At 47.2% G+C, this 16555-nt stretch overlaps 1 protein-coding gene across 4 annotated transcripts in view; it reads left to right on the top strand.

Annotated features, from left to right (window-relative positions):
• Window positions 1-16555, top strand: part of LOC134969209 (NACHT, LRR and PYD domains-containing protein 3-like) — a 115863-nt gene that overhangs the window by 62132 nt on the left and 37176 nt on the right. For all 4 annotated transcript variants that reach the window (XM_063944998.1, XM_063944999.1, XM_063944997.1 and 1 more), the window contains one exon: window positions 10007-10177. In XM_063944998.1, coding sequence (XP_063801068.1) covers window positions 10007-10177 — 171 coding nt within the window. The remainder of the gene's footprint in view (window positions 1-10006; window positions 10178-16555) is intronic.

The raw sequence follows: 16555 nt of genomic DNA, 5'->3' as shown, positions 1-16555 counted from the left end.
GTCCCGTTTGACTGGAGCCGTTCTCAGCCAAATCCTGAATTCCTGACATGCTAAACACCTGTCAGTGTCCTGTTCGGCTGTAGCCGTCACTACCTAGCTGAATCCTGTATTTCTGGCCTGCTCAACACCTGCAAGTGTCTTGTATGGCTGGAGCCATATCACTCAACTGAATCCTGTACAACTGGCCTTCTAAACACTTGCCAGTGTCCTGTACGGTGGGAGCCATTGCCATTCAGCTGAATTCTGTACTCCTGGCCTGCTCTACTCCTGCCAGTATCTTATACGGCTGGAGCCGTAATTACTAGGCTGAATCCTGAACTCTTGGACAGCTCAAATATCTGCCAGTATCCTGTGGTCACTGGACTGATCACATGAGCTTTTACTGTCCCGAGCATAAATCCAGGCGGTCACCTAAGTACTGGTGAACGCACTAGCCCTATGGGAACAGCGGGTGACTGTTAATGGTTGAAGACCTCGCCAGTTGTGACTCCAATGCTCTTACGTGAATCAGGTCTGGCGTACCGTTACACTATGATTGCGTTTATTTTTTACACCAGCCAAGAAATTATCTTTTAACACTTTAGAATTGTTTTAGGGTGTAAATGATGAGGGGCACCACCGCACACAGAATAGTAATATACGTTGCGTCACTCGTCTGAACACACACTAATACATATACAATATAATTTTTTAATTCAGTTAGAAAAAGACTGTATTTTTTTGTTTTAGACAACAACAGGAAAAACGTAATATATATACAGTATATATGAAACTTGTCAAAACAAAGAGGTCTTCTTGGGGTGGCGCTGCCTCGAACACAGTTTAGTAATGATTATACTATTTTTTTGGACAAATAAATGGTGCAGATTTACTTTAATGGCACCTGAACACACAAACAACAGTGCTCCTAGTAATAATGGCACCCTAAAGCGTTATATTTTTTTAAAGCACAGCACAGTGCCTGAACACACAAACAACCACTGGAAAAAGCACAGCCACTTCAGTGGATGGACACAGGGAGTGGACAGACACAGCAGCAACCACTGGAAATTTTTTAAATAAATTCTATAATTGTTTCTTATTGTAGAATTGGTGTGTGGTGTAGGTGCCGTGCCCCACTGCATTCACATATTATAAGCACTGTCAGTGCAGTGTGAGTTGACATTTTGAAAAAAAAAAAAAAGTATAAAATTATTGTACTTTTTTTTTTCACAACTGGAAGGAAAACAATCATGCAATTTAGATGCCCTTGTACAAACTCGCTTTGCATTACTTAAACTGCCCACCCTCAACGATTGGCGTTGGAGGCTACTTCCTCAAAATGTGGAAAAGATGATGTTCATCACTACAAATTTCACGAGGAAGACCTTTCCCAGCAAATACATCAAAGTACAGAGACTTCTGTAATGGTGTATTCCAGTGGGGATGAATCGATATTGGGTGAGGATGATAATGATGATGACATCTAGCCACTGTAGGGATCATTGACAGCACTGTTAGCTTAGTTGCCTTAAACCCACTAGTAGCTTGTTTTGCCCAAGCAAACCAAAGCGAATACAGATCCAAAACCAAAACACGGGGGTCGTCGCACATCTCTAATCATAATGCATGACAAAACTGACAAAACTACACACTGCATCAAAAGAACAATAAAGTAAAATTACAAATATTAAAATATATGCATTTCCTAAGCTGGAAGCATATATAAAAACAGTTTAATGAAAACTCTAACACCTATAAATCAAACCAAATAATGTTTACTCTTAACTGTCAAAAATAAATGTGAATATAGTGGATGGACGTGCTACACCAGAGCTCCTGCTATTATTATTAGATATATACTTATCTTCACAACCCCATCATTCATAAGCACTTTTCTCACCTCTATCATTGACTCTGGGCAGCTGACAGTGCTTGAGTGATTTGCCCAGTGCAGTTTCTGGCTGTTTTGGAAGCGTGGCCTACACCCCCTTCTGAAGCCGGAGCCTGTAGTTTGCGGCCTACCCGGGGCCGAGCTCTGAGACTGGAACGAGGCGGAATCGGGACCCGTAGCTGCATTCCCCCCCGCCTATGGCCTCCTCCGGGACTCCTCCTGCCGGCCCCATACCCACGGACGCCCGAGGGTTGCTGTGGACTTACCGCCTGCCTCCCAGAGCCGCAGACCGTGAGTGGAAGTTCTCACCAGTGTCCCGGCCGGCGGCCATCTTGCCTCTCACTGACGGACGGCGCGGTGGTGGACCCGCTGCGGCTCTGCCTCCGCTGCTCGGCTCGCAGTCTCCCCCCGCTCTCCTCTGCCTTCCCCCGCACGGAGTGTCTGGACGGTCCCCCTCCTGGGGCCCTGCGCGGCTGGTGGTGTGTGCCTCCCGCGCAGCGCGGTGGTCCCGGCTCCATCCCGCACCTCCTCTCCCTTGCAGTGCTCCGCAGTACTCCCCATCTAGCACCCCAGCGCGGCCGGTGCTGCACCCCGAGGCCCCCTGACGACCCGGAGGTCGCGGCCTGAGGCTCCACTGCCTAGTTGCTGGAGAGGTGTGTGGGGCGCAGGAGGTCTGCGGCTGCCTCCTCCTGCCTGCCTGTTGCTCCTGTCGCCCGGGGCGGCGTATGACCGCTGATTTACCCCTCCACTCTGCAATTACAGGGACCTGTAACCCTAGCTCCCACGTCTCCGTGGCCCTCCTGTCCCTGCCAACTGTGGCCCTCTCTCGCCTCAGGCGCGGGGGTCTGGCCATCAGTTGTCACCCACTGAGGGGATTGGAGAAGGAGCGCAGCGGCCCACAAGTGTTACGTCACCGGGGCTTCAGTTGTGGCCCATCAGTGGGAGGCCACTGGTCATCGCTACCCGGCTATCCCTGCTGGATATATCCTCACCCGGCAGTGCTGCTGCGGTTTACGCGGATCTCCTTGACCTACTTTTCTGATTATACCTTCAAGCTAGCTCCACTACGGCCCTGCCGTTTCCTGATTATGTGGTCTCTATAATGTGAGTGCCTTCGTTTTGTTTCCACCGCCACTCATGTTTGCCTAATCGACATGTTATAGTCCTACTGTGACTGAGTATACCTGCTTCACGTTTTTCCTTTCTCCGGACCCGGCTGTGTTCACTGCTAACTGCCTTCTTCTCCGCTGCCGAGCGATGCCTCCCAAAAAGAACAAAGACCCAGCGCCTTCCAAAATCTCCTTTCCCCCTCCGAAACCTCTCCAAATCTCCCCTCTACAAAGCATCCTCCCTCCGCCTACCATGCCAGACCCTGTGATGTCGACTGGTCTCTCTTCCACGCTCTCGGTCTCTGGAGTTGATTGCGATTCTGACGCACCTTTGACTGTGAAATCTCTCTGCCAGATTCTCTCCGCCTTTAAATCGGAACTCTCTAAAGACCTGACCTCTGCTGTCTGCGAGGTCAAGACCGAGCTGGTGGCAATAGGGGATAGGACCGACCACTTGGAACGTAAGGTGGAAGAACTGGTCGCTTCCCATAATGAATTGATCACCTCCCATGATCGTCAACAACAGGATCTGGATCAATTCCGCTCTAAATTGGCGGATATGGAGGACAGATCTCGCCGGAACAACATCAAGATCAGAGGCATTCCTGATTCTGTCACCAATTCTGAACTTGAACCCTATGCCATCGCCCTCTTCAGGAAGCTTCTCCCTGCTGCGGATGCCGCAGAGCTCCTCATCGACCGTATTCACCGCCTCCCTCGGCCCTGCACCGTCTCTTCAGACCTCCCTAAAGATACTCTCCTCCGTGTGCATTTCTTTACAGTCAAAGAACGTATCATGAGAGCTGCCAGAGGATCTGGAAATTCGGATATCCTAGGAGGCCTTCAAATATTCCAGGATTTCTCTGCTGCTACCATTGCGAAGAGACGTGCCCTTTCCCCTATCACTCTTGCGCTTAGGTCCCATGATATCCATTACCGCTGGGGATTCCCGGTCAAATTGATAGTCTCCTATGATGACTGCACCTACGTCATCTCCTCCCTCGATGCGGGAGTCAAGTTGCTCTCAGACTGGGACATTACTGTTCAAAATGCATCTATACCGGCCCGTCCGTCTTCTTTTCGACAGGAATGGTCGACTATCTGAGTTATGTGGTCGCAGCATTGGATCCCTCCACATTCCTTCCTGGTTATGTGAAACTGTAGACCTCTTCCCTCCCGCCGTGAGGGGACGACATCAGTACCTATAGTATCTGTTACTCTTTTTGATATTTCTTTAGGTCTATGTGTTACAGGTTGCTCTTTCACTTGTTACAATGAATCTGTTATTCTATACAGGTTTTTTGCCGTTGTTTAAGTTTCCTTTGGCCCATGGGGGAATGGCACTTCTCTGGAGTTATTTTTAGTTGTTTATATGTGCTGTCCCCCATGCACGCGCCTATTGCGCCGTAGGGCTACTTAACATGTTTTTACTCTCTCCTTAAGTTGTTGTACCTGAGTGGCGGTGCACGCTCTGTCTGCCCGCCCCCACCTTTTTTCTATACTACTGCAAGTTATCCTCTTCCCCTGCAGTAGTCATGCAGGTCCAATATACCGGACCCTTTTTTTTTTACTTTCCCCCCTACTCCCTGGTTTACAATACCCTTCCTGCACCCCCACATGTTTCCCCCCCCCCTCCGAGCTCCAGATCCGTGACCTGTCTCCACGTCCTGTGGTACTTTGCTCCCCGGTTCAACTGTACTTATGATGCCCAGTATAGATATTTATCTCTCACCCTTGCCTTACTTTTTTAATGGTTAACCTCCTCCCTCTCAATGTTAAGGGTCTAAACTCTCCTAACAAACGCAGACTAGCCCTCTCTTTTTTCCACCAACATAGGGCAGGTGTAGTCGCTCTGCAAGAAACCCATTTCTCCTCTGCTAAACCCCCCCCCCCCCTGTTTAAGAATAGCAATTTCCCTGTGGGATACTACGTAAATGGCCCGTTTAAGCGTAACTCTTTAGTAAACATGTCACCTTTACCCTCCATTCCCAAATCTCTGACAAGAACGGCCGCTACCTAATCCTTACAGGTCTCCTGGATGACAAACCCACTACGCTAGTTTCCCTTTACGCCCCTAACTCTAACCAGATGCCATTTTTACGTAAATTGTTTCTCTTAATTCGCAAATCACTTAAGGGTTCCCTGGCTGTTCTTGGTGATTACAATTTAGTTTTGGACCCGAAACTCAATAAATCTGGCCCTCTCTCCCATCCCATCCCTACAGCTCAATCCGGCCCCTCCTTAGCCTTCCGCAATCTACTCTCGGAGTTCGACCTATTTGATATGTGGAGGATTAATAATCCCTCAGGGCGGGATTACACCTTCCACTCCTCAGTACACAATTCCTATTCCAGAATTGATTTGATTTTATGTGATAAGTGGTCTCTCCAGAGATCTCGGGACATTGTTATTTTACCGATCACTTGGTCGGACCATGCCCCTGTTGTCTGGAAATGGAACCTTTCTGTCCCCCAGAACCCCCCTAGGCAGTGGCGTCTCTTTCCTTATCTTCTACACAACCCTCTCTCCAAAACGATAATTCTTGATTCTATAAACTCTTATCTTGCCACCAACTCCCCCCAAGACACCTCCGTCATCAACCACTGGTGCGCCTTTAAGGCTGTTATTCGTGGTGCAGCTATCCAAGCTGGTGCCACCCTCAAGAAAAAAGCCCTCCAACTACAGTCGAACTTGGAAGCCGAATTAGTGGATCTTGAATTGCGCAATAAGGCCAATCCCTCTAGATCCCTCAAGATAGAAATCTCCAAGGTTCGTAGCCAACTCCAAAAATTGCTTCTTGCCCGTACGCAAGCGGCTTTAAACATATTGAGACAAAAGCTTTATCTGCTAGGCAACAAATCTGGTAGAATGTTGGCCCGTAAGCTCCGTGCTCAGCAAGCTAGGAACAGGATCAAATTTATTTACTCCCCCTCTAAACGGAAGGTCCTTAACCCTAGAGATATCACAAATCACTTTGCACAATACTACGCTAAACTCTACAATTTGCTGACTGATCCCTCCACCCCCCAGCCCACTCCTCTTTCTATCTCTCTTTCCCCACACTTAGCCAAGAGCAACTGTCCGCTCTTAATGCCCCATGGACCTCTGCTGAGATTTCCGTAGCCGTTAAGTCCTCTCCCCGCAACAAGGCCCCTGGCCCGGACGGGTTTGTTTCTGATTTTTATGCCTCGTTCCTTGATGTTCTCTCTCCCCACCTGACTGCCCTCTTTAACAATTTCTCTGACCATGGAATTTTACCGACAGAACTTCTAGAGGCGCGAATTGTTACTATACCCAAACCCGGCAAAGACCCTGCTTATGTACACAACTATCGTCCCATTGCCTTGCTTAACAATGACATCAAACTTTACGCCAAATTGACTGCGGCACGAGTGAATCGTTTCCTCCCATTGCTGGTACACCCGGATCAGACTGGTTTTATCCCAGGCCGTCAGGCGTCGGACAATACGCGCAGAGTTTTTAACTTGATTGATTCTCTCTCTACAGATCAGGGCCTTCTCCTGCAATCCTTGGACGCTGAGAAGGCCTTCGATAGACTAAACTGGTCCTATTTGCATGAAGTCCTTCTCCGATTTGGCTTCAGGGACCGTATCCTATCCTCTATTTTAGGACTATATAGCTCCCCTTCTGCCCGGGTGTTCAGCAATGGTTTTCTATCCGACTCCTTCCCTATCACAAATGGCACCAGACAGGGCTGCCCCCTTTCCCCCCTGATATTCGTTCTGTCAATTGAACCCCTGGCTATTACTATTCGTGACAATCCCCACTTTCCGGCTCTACACTTCGGCTCCTCCCGCCATAAATTAAGCCTGTTTGCGGACGACGTTCTTCTCTTTATTTCTGACCCCTCCACTACTCTTCCTATTTTGACCTCTATTTTGGATTCTTTTAGCTTAGCCTCTTATTATAAACTCAACATCACAAGACTGACGCCCTACCCATTAACCTTTCCCACGCCCTTTCGACCCTCCAATCCTCCTTCCCCTATAACTGGCAGAATAATTCGATAAAATACTTAGGTGTTCAAATCCCCGTTCATACTCCCGATGTTTTCACCTATAATCTTTCCCCTCTATTAGTCACATTAGAGGCTCTATCGAAATCCTGGGCGGCATACGAAGTCTCCTGGCTAGGACGTATGGCTGCATTCAAAATGTCCCTCCTGCCCAAACTGATGTACCTATTCCGCACGATTCCATATACTTTCCCAAAAAAGGCTCTCCAGACTTGTTCTACAATACTGACTAAATATGTATGGTCCTCTAAACCACCTTTACTGGCTCACTCCAAACTGATATTGCCGAGAGCTTTAGGAGGCCTCTATTTACCCAGCATCACTCTATACCAGGAGGGTTCTCTATTAGCTCCCCTTAAATATTATTTTACCACTGACTCACAGGTATCTTGGGTGGGACTGGAACAAACCCGAGCCCGCTCGGTCCCCCTTGCAGATCTTTTTCGCATTCCCAAGATGCTCCGGCCTGTCCTTCCGCATCTTCTTCCTTCCACGCAAGCCTCGCTTAAATCCTGGGACAAGCTATATGCCGCCCTGTCGGCACCCGCTTGCTATATCACCCAGATCTCCATTACTACTATCTCAGTGATAATTCCCCATCTAAATCTCTCCAAATGGAGACAGCTGGGCATATTGTGTTTGGGGGATATATTGGATGGACTCTTCTTGTTGTCCTTCCCGGCTCTCCAACAGAAGTTCTCCCTCCCTGCTCCAGAACTCTTCCACTACTTTCAGGTCGCGCACTGGTGGAAATCAATCCCTACCAATTTACTAACCCTAAACTCCACCTCACAAGTCCTTTTCTCTCGGCTATCTCTGAGCAAAACCAGGGGTGATATCTCCTTCTGGTATAATCTACTGATCACCCCCTCCTCCCCCTCCAAATCTAGTGCTCAGTTAAAATGGGAATTAGATTTGGGTAGAACGCGGTCACCTCAGGAATGGCGAACGGTTTTTCTATCCTCCCACTCCATGTCCCAATGCCTGAACCACACTGAAATGCATGTTAAACTAGTCCACAGAATGTATCTGACCCCCGATCGCCTACACAGATTTTGGCCTACCTGCAGTAATAAATGCTGGAGACTCTGTGGATCAATAGGACACATTTACCACATATTTTGGTCCTGCCCGGTAATTATACAATACTAGTCCGAGGTGTTTGATTTGATTAATACAGTACTCCATACGCGAATTACCCCTGACCCGATTGTAGCGTTACTTCACATCTTCCCCCCCCCTCGTCCCCCCCTCTAGCAGATATGTCTTAGGACACATATTGATAGCCGCTCGCGCCACTCTTGCTCAGTTATGGAAGCAATCTGCTGCTCCTGCTCTGCTAAACGTTATCCACAAAACGCACCACCACTACCTCATGGAAACTGAATACGTCCCCATTTCCAACACCGCTACCTCCCCCTTGACCCGCTGGTCTTCATGGCATATGTTTGTCACTACTGGCCCAGGTTCCCAATATTTTCACAGCCCATCTAACAACGTTCAGCTCGCTTTAGTCTAATTGAACCCCCCGCTAGTGAATGATGACTGGGTAGGTCGTTCCCCGGTGTATCTTCCTCGATTTCAGTACCGTATGGTTTTTCTTCTCTTATCCTTAGTGGTTGTAGAGTTATATTTATATTTATGTCTTCTGTCTCTTCCTATCCCTCAACACTTACCCGTTGGATTATATTGTTCCACGTGATATGCCCCTTGAAAATATTATGTCTGATTCTCCTCGTAGCCTTTGCACCTACGTTCGTATTTCATATTTAACATTTTCTCTCTGCACGCCATTTGAAGCGGTCCTTTCTCCTACTCTGTCCAACGTATTTCTTTCTTCTTTTCATCCTTCTCGTTTCTCTTTTGTCTGCCATATCTGACCTCAAAGTGCCTGTACCATTGTGTTACTGGATGCTCCCCCCCCCCCCCTCCCTCCCTGGTCTCCCCCCTCCTTTCCCCTCTAGATCGTGTTACTGTGTTATGTTGTACGCCCCCCCTTTTTTCATTTTGCACCCCATAAAATTTATTTTTTTTCAATAAAAACTATTGATGGTAAAAAAAAAAAAAAAAGTGAATATAAGCGTCTCTCAATAATAATGATGATATTTAAACATGTAGTAAGCTATAAACCAAGCAGTGATATAAAGTCAATAAATAAATAAGTTAATTATTTTTAATATATAATGCATATTAAATGTCGCATGCTGGACTGTCTGTCCCTGTTATCCTACCGGAACGCTGTCGTTTCCTGGCCATGCATCTGCCTGTATGTGTTTCAAGCATGACATACCTAACTCTACTTCTGGGTCCCATCTCTGCTGGGTCATGGACGCTGCCATCTTAGTTTCAGTCAGCTGATTGCTTTCCACCCAATCTTGTACCAGTGATTCTGCACATGATTCCTGTAACCTATCAACAGCTAGAAAGTCCTATATAAAACTCTGTCTGACCATTGCTTCTTGCCAGAACAACTTCTACAAGTAGTGTGTCTTCCTGGCTTCCACAGAGTTCCCTATGTTTTACTACCTCAGTTCCAGTGTGTTCTATCTGCTGCTGAGTACACTACCAGTGCCAGTTACCATAGCTCGGCGTCTCTCCACAGATTCCAGTGTGTTCTATCTGCTGCTGAGTACAGTACCAGTGCCAGTTGCCTGTGTGTAAAACAGCACTTAAATAGTTCAGGTGTAAACTGTCTCGGATCCTCCAAAAGTAATGTGATGTACAACTGGATATTGCTCTATCCATCAGCAGTTGCATAGTGATATATGAATGACGCGTTTCACCACACTTTCATCAGAAGCATGTGGATGACATTAGACAACCACCTTATATTGATGACAAATTACCAACAAGATATCAGCACCATTAACACGTTAGGCAAACACTTTACAAACAATTTATTTTCTTTCGCCCATGGGTCACTGGTAAATAATTTAATTACCCTGTATGCAGGCCGGACATCACAAGTATTTTTCTTTTGTCTTCCAGTTTGACCATTGATGATTTTACAGAGAATTCTTGTTCACAGTTTATGTCGGCAATAACCGGTAACCAATCTCTACGTCAGTTTGCTCTGTGTAGTAATAATATGGATGAATCTCAATTTGGTGAATTGCTGACAGCGCTCTCAAGTCCGAAGTGCAGTCTATCAAGGTTTATGTGAGTACCGCAAATCCATATAGACTACAGGAAACATTGTATCGTAAATGTATTTCAAGTTTTACATTTTATTGGCTTGCGCATGCCCAAGTAGAAAATGATGGTGGTAGGGAACCAATTGGTCACACCATGTTATAGTGAACAGAGCTGCCTAAATAACTACTGTTTAAATCTTCCACTAAAACACATAAAACATACAGATGTGTCCTCACACATCTAGCCTCAATACGCCACATGGAGCGAGATACCTTGCATCTTTTTTGCGTCTTTTTTGCCAAAAATGTGTTTTAGTCGTGTTGTGATGCGACTACGACACACCAGGAGAATGCACTGATTCATTTGATATGCGACACTGTGTGTGACTGAGTCTGTATACGAAGTACAACAAAACTTTGCATGGAAAAAAGCCATGGCCAATCGGCCATGTCACTGTCTGCCGCAATGCCCAAGTACAACAAAACTTTGCATGGAAAAAAGCCATGGCCAATCGGCCATGTCACTGTCTGCCGCAATGCCCATGCTGGATGCAGGTCCCAGTTGTTGCCAGGCAAACAGGAAGCTGCGTCTCTTCCGGCCGCTAGGGCTGCTGGTCCCCGCCCAGTGCCTAGCAACCTGGATGCGGCGACCGCACTGGCCTCTGGGGAACGCTTGGCAACCAGGACGACGGACACAGATGGCGTTCCCGGTTGCCCGGGATAACCAGGAGACAGGAAGGTGCTCTCAGTGAGAACATGCAGCAATGCAGCTGCAAGTCTTTAGCTAATCACTGCTCCCTCTGGCCTGCTGGTAGCTGATTAGTGCAGTTACCCTTTATCTCTCCTGGCCATTCCCCCAGTGCTTTACCCTTGCTGTGTAAACCGCTGGTTCCTGTTTCCTGCCTTGGTTATTGTCTTGTGGATACTCTGCCAGAATTCCTGCCTGTCAGTGTCCTGTATCTTGCCCTGCCTGCTGTTACTCAGGATTAGTGTGGTAATCTCTATTTGCCAACTCTAGCTCCCCAGCTGGGAGCTTGTATACCACCTGCACTGGAAAGACACCTGCCCTGACGGAGGTTTATCCAGCTTGTATCTCATACCTCGGGCAACCATTACTCAGTGCTATTCAGGGTCTTCAGTCTACTGGGTGAGCTCCTACTGCTGAAGGTATCAAGTCCAGGGGGCCCGCTAAGTACCGGTGTGTGCAACAAGCACTAAGGGAACACTGGGGGGTTGCTATTGGTAAAAACCCTCTAGGAGACTCACCCCAATAGTACTGGAGTTTCCCACAGCACCAAGCAAGTTCAAATTCCCTCCAGGAATATCAAGTCAAAATGTCTTAACACTTATCAAGTCCAAGAACCACAATTCTAAGCAAGTCCCAGGTTCCTAACAGGCCACTGCATCATAGCACTTTACATAAAGATTCAGAGACTCAGTCGCACACAGATGTACAAGTGTCAGATATCAATTTAATCAGTACATTCTCCTGGTGCATCATAGTCACCTCACATTGAGACTAAGAAGCAAAAGTACGCAATAAAGACACCTGGCAGTAGCAGAGTCTCACGGGACCTGGCGCACCGAGAGAGGCTGTTTGGTGTGACTGCATGTATGAGGACACATCTGTAAGTGTGAGAATGGGTAGCTTACTGTACTTACTACACATAAACGTGAAGAATATGTTATGAGGATAAATGCATAACTACCCTTTCCCTTACTGTCTCTAAGGGTTGGGTATGGGATCCGGAAACTCAGGATGCAGACGGTTAGAATCCCGATAGCAGCATTCCGATGGTCAGAATCCTGACACATTTTAGCAAGTCTGCTAACCCTTCTCCTTACCCCCCCATAACCCTAATCCTCCCCTCCCGCAGCCTAACCCTAACCTCCCACAGCCTAACCCTAACCCTTCCCCTAGTGCCTAACCCTCCTCCCCGCAGCCTAACCCTAACCCTCCTTGGCATACTTATGTTTGAGATGCTGACTGTTGGGATTCCGGTGATGGGATTCTGACCGAAGTCAGGATTCCGGCTCTGGACTTTCGACATCTGCCATCTTGACCGTCAGGATGCCAGCTACATAATAAGGATCTATCTACATGATACTGGTGGAGCTTCAAACTAGGAAATATAAAATTTCTTGTCCACCGGTCTCCCACCCCGTAATTCGAGTACCTCATCTATTGCTAAAGGGTACGGTACTAATCCTGACTTGCTCTGACCTTGAGGTACTTGTGAGCACAACCAGCATTCTGTTTGGTTTAAAACCTTACCCACTAGTGAGTGGTAATCTCTCAATGGATGATGGTCCATGTTGATATTAAGGCTGGACTGACATCTCTGGATGCACCCATCCTCAACTATGTTCTCACAATTCTTACAAATGCAATTTTCCTCAGCCAATAACCCTTCACAGTGCCTCCGAGCTCCCTGACTACCAGATCGTTTTCTGATACTCGCCTTTGCTCGAGTGATGTGTTGCTCTTGGAATTCTACAAATCCGTCCTCGCCATCAGAACCCATTCCAGATCCTTTCTCGACCTCTCTGGGGCTTTCACTGAAACAGACTGTTCTGGTCAACAACAGGGTTAACAGGAAAATCCGGACCGCAGTCTCTTGGGGTAAGTCCATCTTGTTAAGGGAAGAGAAAGGAAACAAGAAGGGGGAGGAAAAGGGAAGGAGAGAAGGAGGGTAGTGGGAGATGGAGAAAATAATAAAAAAGAAAAAAGAGAACTGGTGCGACAACCGCCTCTGGTCTTGTTGTTCTCCGCGCTCAGGTGCCATCTCAGCAGTACTGCCTCTCAACCTTCCCGGAACAGACACTCCAGTGATACGATGTTCTCTACACTCTGCTCTTTGTCACGGGTTCTCTCTGGGTCAGCGACCTTCTTACAGTGGGACGAGTGGACCCAAGTCTCTCTTTCGGCAACCTTTAATGCTGTCGTGCTGGTTAGTAAGACTTGATACGGTCCTTCCCACCTGTCAATGAGGCAACCTGAGCGTAGAAAATTTCGAATCATTACATAATCCCCAGGTTCAATGTCATGACAATTAATGTTCGGTAGGTCAGGAATCACCAGCTTTAGATTTTTGTTTTGATTCCTCAGCTGCTGGCTCATCTTTACCAAATTATTTTACAGTCACTTCGTTATTGCATTTCAAATCATCCTGGGGGTCTATCATTACATGGGGTTGTCGACCAAAAAGAATCTCAAAGGGTGATAGGTTAAGGGGGGACCTGGGAGTGGTTCTGATGCTGTACAATACTAGTGGCAAAGCTTCTGGCCACAACAATCCAGTTTCAGCCATCACTTTGCTCAGCTTATTCTTAATAGTGCTGTTTACTCTCTCCACCTTCACACTTGCCTGTGGGCGGTACGGAGTGTGCAGCTTGCTATTAATTCCCATCAGTTTGCACATAACCTGAAAGACTTCACATGTTAAATGGGTACCCCTATCGCTTTCAATTATTCTAGGGATACCATATCTACACACAAATTCCTGCACAATTTTCTTTGCAGTGAACGTAGTAGTATTTGTGGCAGCAGGGAACGCTTCTACCCAATTGGAAAATACATCAATACAGACTAACACATATTTTAAATTCCTACAGGGTGGTAACTGTATGAAATCAATTTGTATTACCTGAAAAGGGCCGTCTGTCGGCGGAATATGGGATGGTTCTGTTGGTATTGACTTTCCAATATTCTTCCTCAAGCAAGTAAGACATGTCATTGCTCTCTTACCCGCATGAGAAGAGAATCCTGGCGCACACCAGTAGGCTCTAACCAGCTTACACATACCCTCTTTACCCAGATGAGTCAGACTGTGTGCCGCCTCAGCTAAGCTTGGAAGATATGCTCTGGGGGCCACTGGCTTACCCTGTCCACCTATCCAGAGTCCTGAGGACTCCTGGCCATACCCCTTTGACTTCCAGACCGCCTTTTCCTGTGGAAAACACAACTTTTGCATTTCAATTAATTTTTGTGTGTTGAATGTCATCAGTGATGTGATATTTGTTTGTATGGGGGTGCTGGCTGCTGATTTAGCAGCTTCGTCTGCCCGGCTGTTACCAAGTGAGATTGGATCTTGGTTGTGTGTGCTTTGCACTTGATAATAGCCACTCTGTCTGGTTCTTGTATCGCTGTTAGAAGCCTTTTTATGTGGGATGCATGCGCTACAGGTGTGCCAGCTGCCGTCATGACATTTCTGAGGCCCCAAAATCATGCACTACTCCAAAGGCATACCTAGAATCTGTGTATATATTGGCTGACTTACCCTTGGCCAATTCACACGCTCTGGTTAGGGCGACCAGCTCAGGAACTTGTGCTGAGTGCGGTGGGCCCAGGGGCTCAGCTTCTATGATACTTCTGTCGTCTACAACTGCGTACCCAGTGCACAAGTCTCCCGAGTCCGTCTGTCTGTGGCAACTACCGTCAGTGTAAAAAGTAAAATCTACGCCTTCCAGTGGGTTGTCACTAATGTCAGGTCTCGCAGTGAAAGTCTGGTTCAGGTATTCCATACAATCATGCGTCTCAGTGTCTGCACTAAATCCTCCTTCACCATCACTCTCATCCTCCACCCTTTGTGCCTGTCCAGGCACACCTGGCAGATAAGTTGCAGGATTTAGTGCGCTGCATCTCTTTATGGTGATGTTTACAGGGGCCATTAGTGCTAATTCCCACCTTGTAAACTGTGCTGATGAGACATGTCTGGTTTGGGCGGAGTTCAGTAAGGCTGACACTGCATGAGGCGTATGGACTGTCAGGTTGTGTCCTAACACTACGTCTTCGCTTTTACTCACTAGCAAAGCTATCGCTGCAACACTTCGCAAGCATGTGGGGAGAGACCGCGCTACGGTGTCCAACTGTGCACTGTAGTAAGCTACCGGCCTGCTGGCATCACCATGTCTCTGGGTTAGGACGCCTGCCGCACACCCAGCACTTTCCATACCGTACAATTCAAAGGGTTTCCCAAAATCTGGCATGCCTAATGCAGGTGCCTGTGATAGGCACTGTTTGAGTCTCTCAAATGCCAGCTTGGACTCATTTGTGTGCGAGATCCGATCTGGTTTGTTTGAAGAGACCATTTCTTGCAAAGGCAAGGCCAGTATGGAGAACCCTGGGATCCAGTTTCGGCAGTACCCACACATTCCAAGAAAAGTGCGGATCTGTTGCTGGGTTTGTGGCAGAGTCATGTCGCGAATCACCTGTATTCTATCAGTGGTAAGGTGTCTAAGGCCTTACGTCAAGCAATGTCCCAAATATTTTACCCTGGTCCGGCACAACTGCAACTTACCCTTTGAAACCTTGTGTCCCGTATGGGATAGATGAAACAAAAGCTGTTTCGTGTCTTTCAAGGACGATTCGAGTGAATCAGAACACAGCAGCAAGTCATCTACATACTGTATTAATACTGATCCGCTCTCAGGTTGAAAGGATTGTAAACAGTCATGCAGAGCCTGGGAGAAAATACTTGGGCTGTCAATGAAACCTTGGGGTAGGTGAGTCCAGGTGTACTGTACTCCCCTGTATGTAAATGCAAACAGGTATTGGCTGTCAGGGTGCAGAGGGACAGAAAAGAAAGCAGAACAGAGGTCAATGACAGTGAAAAATTTTGCAGTAGGGTGAATTTGCATGAGGATGACAGCTGGATTTGGCACTACTGGGAATTGTCTCTCAACTATCTTGTTTATCCCTCTTAGATCCTGCACTAGCCTGTAACCCCTCCCCCCACTCTTTTTCACAGGGAAGATGGGACTATTGGCAGTGCTGGACGTCCTGACTAGGATGCCCTGTTGTAGCAAGCGCTCTATGACTGGGTACACTCCTAATTCCACCTCTGGCTTCAGAGGATACTGAGGGATTTTTGGAGCTATCCTACCATCTTTTATTTGCACTACTACTGGAGCTACATTCGCCATCAATCCAGTGTCTTGTCCATCTTTGGTCCAGAGGGATCCCGGTATTTGTGAGATCATTTCCTCTACTTGGATGGACACCTGTCTATACCAGCAGAGTGTGACATTAGCCTTTGTGGGGTGTCTAACATATCCTGCACTTCCTGAACGTGATTCTCGTGTATATCCAAGAAGACACCCTCAGGAGTACAATATATGACACACCCCATTTTACACAATAGATCTCTCCCAAGTAGATTAGTCGGAGCCGATGCAGCTAACAAAAAGGAATGCTTGGTCTGAAAAGGCCCTATCGTAATCTCCGCAGGTCAACTCAAAGGGCAGTGTTGTACTACTCCTGTTACTCCTATTGCCGAAATTGTTTTACCCGTGGTTTTCATACCTACCGTTGAATTTAACACTGACCTGGCCGCCCCTGTATCTACAAGAAAAGGTAATGATCTACCAGCTACATCAACTGTGACCTCAGGTTCACTACCAA

The sequence above is a fragment of the Pseudophryne corroboree genome, chromosome 11 (assembly GCF_028390025.1).
Source record: "Pseudophryne corroboree isolate aPseCor3 chromosome 11, aPseCor3.hap2, whole genome shotgun sequence".
In the NCBI taxonomy this organism is placed as follows: Eukaryota; Metazoa; Chordata; class Amphibia; order Anura; family Myobatrachidae; genus Pseudophryne; species Pseudophryne corroboree.
This window is presented reverse-complemented; position numbering and strand designations above follow the sequence as displayed.